The sequence below is a fragment of the Haliotis cracherodii genome, unplaced genomic scaffold (genome assembly GCF_022045235.1).
Source record: "Haliotis cracherodii isolate W230 unplaced genomic scaffold, xgHalCrac1.p SCAF_1, whole genome shotgun sequence".
NCBI lineage: Eukaryota > Metazoa > Mollusca > Gastropoda > Lepetellida > Haliotidae > Haliotis > Haliotis cracherodii.
The window spans coordinates 16,776,811-16,785,856 of record NW_027266264.1 but is presented as its reverse complement, the minus strand read 5'-3'; the positions used below and the strand labels follow the sequence as shown (position 1 = coordinate 16,785,856).

The 9,046-nt window shown below is 41.8% G+C and overlaps 1 protein-coding gene across 1 annotated transcript; it reads left to right on the top strand.

Annotated features, from left to right (window-relative positions):
- Positions 1-4,178: 4,178 nt before the first annotated feature.
- Positions 4,179-8,429, top strand: LOC139461056 (uncharacterized). The gene is made up of 3 exons (XM_071242574.1): positions 4,179-4,323; positions 5,924-6,251; positions 7,508-8,429. The coding sequence occupies exons 1-3, from the start codon at positions 4,179-4,181 to the stop codon at positions 7,746-7,748; spliced, it is 714 nt and encodes a 237-aa protein (XP_071098675.1). The 3' UTR covers positions 7,749-8,429.
- The last annotated feature ends 617 nt before the right edge of the window (positions 8,430-9,046 follow it).

Below are 9,046 nucleotides of genomic sequence, written 5' to 3'. Positions count from 1 at the left end.
AGAACTGTCACTGATGGCAACATGTAATAACAGAGCTGTCACTGATGGCAATATGTAATAACAGAACTGTCACTGAGGGCAACATGTAATAACAAAACTGTCACTGATAGTACCATGTAATAACACAAATGTTATCACACTATATCGGAAGTGACATTTACAGCACCATGCTAAAATAGAACTGACATTGACAATGTCATGCTGAAACAGAAGTGACATTGACAGCGCCAAGACTAAACAGCGTCATGGTAAAACGGAACTGGCATTGCTAGTGCCATGCTAGAACGGAGGTGACATTGTCACGCTAGATCATAACTGATATTGACAGTGCCATGCTAAAACAGAACTGACATTGACAGTGCCATGCTAAACAGAACTGAGATTGATAGTGCCATGCTAAACAGAACTGACATTGCTCGTGTCATGCTAAACAGAACTGACATTGCTAGTGCCATGCTAAACAGAACTGACATTGCTAGTGCCATGCTAAACAGAACTAATATTGCTAGTGCCATGTTAAACAGAACTGACATTGACAGTGCCATGCTAAACAGAACTGACATTGCTTGTGTCATTTAAACAGAACTGACATTGATAGTACCATGTTAAACAGAACTGACATTGCTAGTGCCATGCTGAACAAAACTGACATTGATAGTACCATGTTAAACAGAACTGACATTGCTAGTGCCATGCTAAACAGAACTGACTTTGATAGTGCTATGCTAAACAGAACTGACATTGATAGTGCTATGCTAAAACAGAACTGACATTGCTAGTGCCATGCGAAACAGAACTAATATTGCTAGTGCCATGTTAAACAGAACTGACATTAACAGTGCCATGCTAAACAGAACTGACATTGCTTGTGTCATTTAAACAGAACTGACATTGATAGTACCATAGAAGTTAAGTTGACAGTGACAGTGTCAACAGAACTGGCCTTGATAGTGCCATGCTCAAACTGAACTGAACTGAAAGTACCATGCCAGAACAGAAGTGATATTGATAGCGCCATGCTGATATAGAACTGAATTGACGGTCCCATGCTAGAACAGAACTGAATTGACGGTCACATGATAGAACAGAACTGAATTGACGGTGCCATGCTAAACAGAACTGACATTGCTCGTGTCATGCTAAACAGAACTGACATTGCTAGTGCCATGCTAAACAGAACTGACATTGCTAGTGCCATGCTAAACAGAACTAATATTGCTAGTGCCATGTTAAACAGAACTGACATTGACAGTGCCATGCTAAACAGAACTGACATTGCTTGTGTCATTTAAACAGAACTGACATTGATAGTACCATGTTAAACAGAACTGACATTGCTAGTGCCATGCTGAACAAAACTGACATTGATAGTACCATGTTAAACAGAACTGACATTGCTAGTGCCATGCTAAACAGAACTGACTTTGATAGTGCTATGCTAAACAGAACTGACATTGATAGTGCTATGCTAAAACAGAACTGACATTGCTAGTGCCATGCGAAACAGAACTAATATTGCTAGTGCCATGTTAAACAGAACTGACATTAACAGTGCCATGCTAAACAGAACTGACATTGCTTGTGTCATTTAAACAGAACTGACATTGATAGTACCATAGAAGTTAAGTTGACAGTGACAGTGTCAACAGAACTGGCCTTGATAGTGCCATGCTCAAACTGAACTGAACTGAAAGTACCATGCCAGAACAGAAGTGATATTGATAGCGCCATGCTGATAGAGAACTGAATTGACGGTCCCGTGCTAGAACAGAACTGAATTGACGGTCACATGATAGAACAGAACTGAATTGACGGTGCCATGCAAGAACAGAACTGACATTGACATACATTGACATCGATAATAAAAATGACTAAAAGAAATTTGACATTAGCTGAACAGATAGCAGCTTGTTCGAGCTATGCGGCACTAGTTTCAATCTGACGACTTCCATTCCAAACTATGCTTTGGAAAATGTTTGACAAAGTTCTCGTTCTAACTTTAAAACGGAACAAAAGAAAATTCTGGAATATGTAACAGATGGCCGATATTGTATGGCAGTACTTCCCAAAGGACTCTGGTAAATCTCTTCTGTTCAAATGTTTATCCCAATGAAGCGAGAAATGGGCGATGATTCAGACAGATTCAGTCGCACAGCCAGTAACTGTCGTTCTGAATAGCCCATGTTAACGTTTTCGAGGTTGCATGATTAGAAAACACATTCCAACTGCCAACTTTCCTGATCCGTAAGCGACGCTCTGATTGGTCGGATGAAAGGTTCTGACGTCACCCGTAATAGGATGTCCTCAGACCTGATTTTAATGAGATTTAAAGATTAAGTAATTTCTCTTTATATGATTTCAATTTCAGAAGTGAAACACGAATCCATTCATTTGACATATCTTAGATCATATGTCGGTTAAAAACAATTTCATCAGATAGATCGCGTCAAGAATCCATAACGATGACGCAACGCAAATATATCCACAAACCAGTATATACGAGAGTTTTTCTACATAACGTGACACATCCATTACATTCTCGGTAGGGAGGTAGGTATCGATGGAAGTACAATAAGCTGATGTTGCAAAGATGTTTTCATCCAAGGAATGACGGTAGGTAATTACTTTTCGGGGCGGCCGGGTAGCCTAGTGGTTAAAGCGTTCGCTCGTCACACGGGCGACCCGGGTTCGATTCCCGACATGGGCACAATGTGTGAAGCCCATTTCTGGTGTCCCCCGCCGTGATATTGCTGGAATATTGCTGAAAACGGCGTAAAATCAAACTCACCCACTCACTAAAGTACTTTTCGGACGTACATAAAATCAAAATCCCTTTACATATTTATAAGAAATATACCAAAAAGGAGAGGTGGCTGTATGTTTCTGACTATATCGTAAATACGTGTTTATGACTCACTATCGCATGGTATCCTGTCCCATGTATAAAGTGGAGGCGAAATACTTAACGAACCTTTGATATTATTCTTTGCACTACGTAAGTATATTTTAAATTTTAAGTCACTTTCATAGTCTCTAGTCTTCCTCACACGTAATACCAAGGAAGCCGAGCTTGTTCATCAGATGCGGGTGGTGTTAATTGCAGCTGCCTATCCCACAGTGCATATTTAACCGGTAGTGGTTGTGTTATGTCTCCCCGCTCTGGGCTGTATGCCGTGACGGTCTAGGTAGTGTTGGGGCAAGCGGGACCTAGATACAGCCAAGTGTTGCTTGTCCATGCATTATTTACCATGTCTTACTGGTGTGTGAGCCACACTATAGAGCGGAAGTCGGCAGGGAAATCACTCAATACATTCTTTTGTTGCTTACGTAACAGCTCTTACATCTAAAGTGTATGTACGTGTCTGGCTCGTGTCGCCTGCGTACAATTGTGTGGACACGGAGTGGAGATTTTTACTATTTATTTCCCGTTATGGTTGTTTACATTGTTGAGGCCTATCATGATGATGTTGGTAATGTAACAAAGGACAGGTCTAAATTCATACATACGACGAGGCATGTCCTTGTTTCGATTCTTCACAGGTCGACGTCACATAGCTGGAATATGCGGTGGCGCAAACAGCACACACTCATTCACTCACTCAAGACCAGCTGGGATATGATAGAAGCGCGAGGTACAGATACGCGGTATCAGATATGCAACATTTAAAAAAAGTAATACTACTTATCGTCAAACTATATAATACTAGTTTCAATACATATATATATAAACTGTTATGGTATGGTATATTCAAACTGTTATGGTATGTTATATGTTTTATGTATATGTCTGAAAAAAATGATCTGAAAACGATGTTCTTAGTGTGTACCAGATGATGAAGATGTACATTTCTGTCCCTCCTTCTCCTGATAAAATGGACTGCGTGTGTGTATGTCAATATTCCAGATAAACATAAACACATACACCAATAAAAATGAATTCTTGAAGATACCTTAATACAAGACTTTTTGTAAACAAAATAGAAGACAACCCTCCCCCGCCCCCATCTTAATATATCATATTAACTATACGATTAGTCCGTTAAATATAGCTCTGATGATGTCCGGTTGTATGCAGCTGTCAGAGCTATACCTACCCTTGTTGGTGTGTAAAAGATGCAATAAACATCACAACTGGCCATAGTCGTCATTGTAATAAACTAAACCTTTTGCAGAATACCATGAGTGGAATAAGCGTCGTGACACAAACAATGATTACTCCCCGCCGATTCACGTGCTGGACCGGAAGAGAGCAGCTGAAGCCTGCTGTACAAGACCTCAGTGGCCAGCTGAGACCGCCTACCAGGAGTCTATCTAGTTCTTCCGGTGAGTGATGTAGAACGATGTTAATAAACGCAATAAAAATGTTTGAGTATCCCACTTTCAGCATTGGATGCACGAAAAACAGAGACAATCAAAATGTTTGCAGAAGTAGATCTCTCAAGGAGAGGAAGTCTAGTGGACATTCAGGGAATGGGTCTTGACACGGTAACTAGTCACTGGTGAAGTAGACCTCTCAAGGAGAGGACGTCTAGTGGACATTCTGGGAATGGGTCTAGACACGGTAACTAGTCACTGGTGAAGTAGATCTCTCAAGGAGAGGAAGTCTAGTGGACATTCTGGGAATGGGTCTAGACACGGTAACTAGTCACTGGTGAAGTAGACCTCTCAAGGAGAGGAAGTCTAGTGGACATTCAGGGAATGGGTCTAGACACGGTAACTAGTCACTGGTGAAGTAGACCTCTCAAGGAGAGGAAGTCTAGTGGACATTCTGTGAATGGGTCTTGACACGGTAAATAGTCACTGGTGAAGTAGACCTCTCAAGGAGAGGAAGTCTAGTGGACATTCAGGGAATGGGTCTAGACACGGTAACTAGTCACTGGTGAAGTAGACCTCTCAAGGAGAGGAAGTCTAGTGGACATTCAGGGAATGGGTCTAGACACGGTAACTAGTCACTGGTGAAGTAGACCTCTCAAGGAGAGGAAGTCTAGTGGACATTCTGGGAATGGGTCTAGACACGGTAACTAGTCACTGGTGAAGTAGACCTCTCAAGGAGAGGAAGTCTAGTGGACATTCTGTGAATGGGTCTAGACACGGTAACTAGTCACTGGTGAAGTAGACCTCTCAAGGAGAGGAAGTCTAGTGGACATTCAGGGAATGGGTCTAGACACGGTAACTAGTCACTGGTGAAGTAGACCTCTCAAGGAGAGGAAGTCTAGTGGACATTCAGGGAATGGGTCTAGACACGGTAACTAGTCACTGGTGAAGTAGACCTCTCAAGGAGAGGAAGTCTAGTGGACATTCTGTGAATGGGTCTTGACACGGTAAATAGTCACTGGTGAAGTAGACCTCTCAAGGAGAGGAAGTCTAGTGGACATTCAGGGAATGGGTCTAGACACGGTAACTAGTCACTGGTGAAGTAGACCTCTCAAGGAGAGGAAGTCTAGTGGACATTCAGGGAATGGGTCTAGACACGGTAACTAGTCACTGGTGAAGTAGACCTCTCAAGGAGAGGAAGTCTAGTGGACATTCTGGGAATGGGTCTTGACACGGTAACCAGTCACTGGTGCGAAACTGAGACATCAGTTATATTATATGGCTAAAGGGAAGTTTAATCTGAACCTTTTCCTCTTTATTGAGTCGTATGCTATATTTCTCCACAGCAATGATAAATTTCACCGCAGATGACATGTAAGGCAGTTGTCTCTCTAAGTTCATATAGATACCCAATAATTAATCACTCATTTTCTCGACTACGATTTTAAGTCACAATTATTGACTCATTCATCAATTAAAAAAACGTTGAAATGCATAGTGCGAAGTTAAACGCAGTCCCTCCATTGTTACCTATGAAGTCATGTAGAGTGATCTCTCATTACCTTAATATTTTTCATAATAACATGTCTATAAAATTTCGTTTACACAGATGAAGATGGGAACGGTAATTACCTCTCCTTTGGCCCTCAAGGATTTCTAAGTGAGCGACACAATGCTCTTACGTGTCGGCCTTTCCTCACACAACGCCAGACATCGAGAAGTGCTGGGATGAACACACAAAGGGGAGACAACTGCATACATCGCCAAACTGTGCAAAGAAGTGCACGTCTCAGGTCTCGTCTGAGCTATACGAGATCTCGCAGCGCAGACCAGATGCTCAGCACAGAAGCCAATAAAAACTACGATAGCGAGGAACTGTTATCACTTCAAGTGGCAAAATCAGTGGATAGGTCACGTGACTCCATGCAAGGACATATGTATGTATACTATTATAACCTCCGATATTGTAAACGATGGTAACTGTTGAATTGAACAGTTTGCGGTATGCATACACCACTGTGCACATAAATTGATTTTCAAGATTTAACCCACATGTTCAATGTACCAAAATGCCTCACAAATCACAAATATATATCATAATCTTATTAATAGCAGCTCGACGTGGGTACAATGTGTGGAGCCCATTTTGGTGTCCTCCGCCATGATATTGCTGGAATATTGCTAAAAGCGGCGTAAAACCATACTCACTCACTCACTATTAATAGCAGGAAATCAAACATATCCCTCAGTGGCCTTATAGAAATGAAGTAAAATTCTCCTTGTCAGATATTGTTTTACAAATGCATTCGAATTAATGCCCACAAAACCCCTACCGTACTCATCAGAAATGACCACCAAAAGCAGAGAGGCCGCACGACTACACAGGCAGGGCAGCTAAGATGTTTTCTTTCACATGGTATCCAGGAACAAAACACCTTTATAAATGACAGAATGAACTAACAGCATTTGCTTCGTAGCATGCACATTGACAGCTGAACTATCTGTAGGGCTGAGGTTGTTTCGAAGAATTACTTATCTGGTTTAATGATGTCCTCTTCAAAACATAGCATTGATTATGCATGTTACACCTCTGTCATGGAGCTCCGGACTCCTGTTTACATCCCCACTTCCAGTATGGATACCATACCTTTTTCGTTGGCATTTATCTAAGCTTGAACACCGTTATACCGAACTGTGATGTTGTTATTTGTTGCTTAACGCCGCACTCGGCAATATTCCAGCTATATGACGGCGGTCTGTAAATAATCAAGTCTGGCCCAGACAATCCAGTGATTGACATCATGAGCAACGATACACGCAAACGGGATACGATGCCATGCATCAACCATTAGTCGCCTCTTACGACAAGCATAGTCGCCTGTTACGGCAAGCTTGGTTGCTGAAGACCTATTCTACCCCGGATCTTCACGGGTCTGGTTTAATGAAGTCCTCTTTAGACCACAGCATTGATTATGCATGTTACACCTCTGTCATGGAGCCCTTACATCCTGTTTATACCTCAACGTCCAGTATCGAGGCTATATATACCTTTTTCGTGGGCATTTATATTCGTTTGAACACCGATGTGTCGAACAATGATGTATCGAACAAATCCACGTACAAGCTCATTCATTTAATGTTGTGAATGATGTTGAGAACCTGTGTTATTCACCTGTATTTTACTTGACCCTAGGTACACGCTGCCTTCCTCAAGGATGTCCCAGCGTGATATAGTCGTCCAACCCCGGCCAGCCACAACCACTGGGAGATACTTCGATTCTGCCAATGGTCTCCGTTGTCGGACCATGTACCAGAACAGAAGGCCCCAAACTGCTGGCTCGTGGCTCGCCTCGGGTCTCAAGATACAACGAATCAAACTTCAATCAAAGAACGACTTTGGTGTGAAACTGGAAGCTAGTGTGAAGGAAAGGTAGATACGACACTCCATACAACGTGTGATACAATGAAACGCTGTCAAGTGTTGGGACAAGAGAAAGACGTTCAGGAAGACGTCAAACACAGAGAATACAAAAGGCTGAAAGGCGATAAGTGTTGACTTGACACTCGCTAAGCCCTGTGAGTGAGACCTGGATTCATCCCGTGACGAAAGGGGTTCTTTATTGTCGTCTTGTACAAATGAACAGTCCTTTCCAAGAACATGTACTATTGGCATTTGAAAAGATGAACGTTGTTTTAACCAAGGCATTGGTTGTCAATTGAGCCTGCGGCCATAGAATGCAAGTTACAATGCAGAGTGGTATCAGAGCTTTGGACTTTGTAGGACTCGAAGAATCAGGGATGGAGTGATGGGTGTTGTTAACCTGCGAAAGAAGACGAAACAGTCTACATCCTTAACTTTTTATATGATATACAGTAAAGTACGGTTATAACGAACACGCTTATAACGAACTGACGGATATAACGAACTTACTTTTTGGTCCCGACTATTTGCTGTAGTTATACTGTGTATATGCTTGTAACGAACTACGGTTATAACGAACTAAAATAAGTAATCCCTTTGAGTTCGTTATAACCGTACTTTACTGTACATTGATCTCACCCCGCCAGTATTCGAATTGTTTCACGATGAACTGTTCTTTTTTAAATTCAGATATATAAAACGTGTGTTTGTTTACTCCGTAGCTAGCTCAGTCTTTATCTCCGAATTTCAATTCTGAACAATATTTGTGTTATTTGTGCATTTCACTGTACTGTTTTATTCAGTATCGATGTGTATCATATCTTGAATTGTGTCACCTTTTTTCACAATTGGAAACTGTATGTATTCGCTATGTATGTATCTCACACATACACGAACAACGGGACTGCTGATAGAAAACTATCAAACATGCGCACAAGTATGAGATACATTTGATAGGATCTGTGATCAAGCAGAATGTGCTAGTGAGTGAATGAATGATCTCTTACACCGCAAAATATTGCAACACGATGACTACAGTTATATGGACCAGGAACTGGACACACTTAATTGTAACTGTTTTACACACACACACACACACACACACACACACACACACACACACACACACACAGATAGAGAGAGAGGTGGGTTAGAATAGGTCACCAGGTCGTAGGGGAATGGATCGGGTGGTCAAGCTCGGTGACATGGTTCATTGCTTGTCATCGTACCGTAACTGCGTGGATCGTTGCTGACAATATCGAACACTTGATTGTCTAACCTCGACTAGATCATTCCACGCCGCCGTCGTTT

What these genes read in the sequence shown, in the direction of transcription:
- LOC139461056 (XM_071242574.1), top strand. Translation starts at nt 4,179, where the DNA reads ATGAGTGGAATAAGCGTCGTGACACAAACAATGATTACTCCCCGCCGA. An exon ending in GAGTCTATCTAGTTCTTCCG is followed by an intron (nt 4,324 to 5,923) that starts GTGAGTGATGTA and finishes TCGTTTACACAG; the next exon opens with ATGAAGATGGGAACGGTAAT. An exon ending in GACTCCATGCAAGGACATAT is followed by an intron (nt 6,252 to 7,507) that starts GTATGTATACTA and finishes ACTTGACCCTAG; the next exon opens with GTACACGCTGCCTTCCTCAA.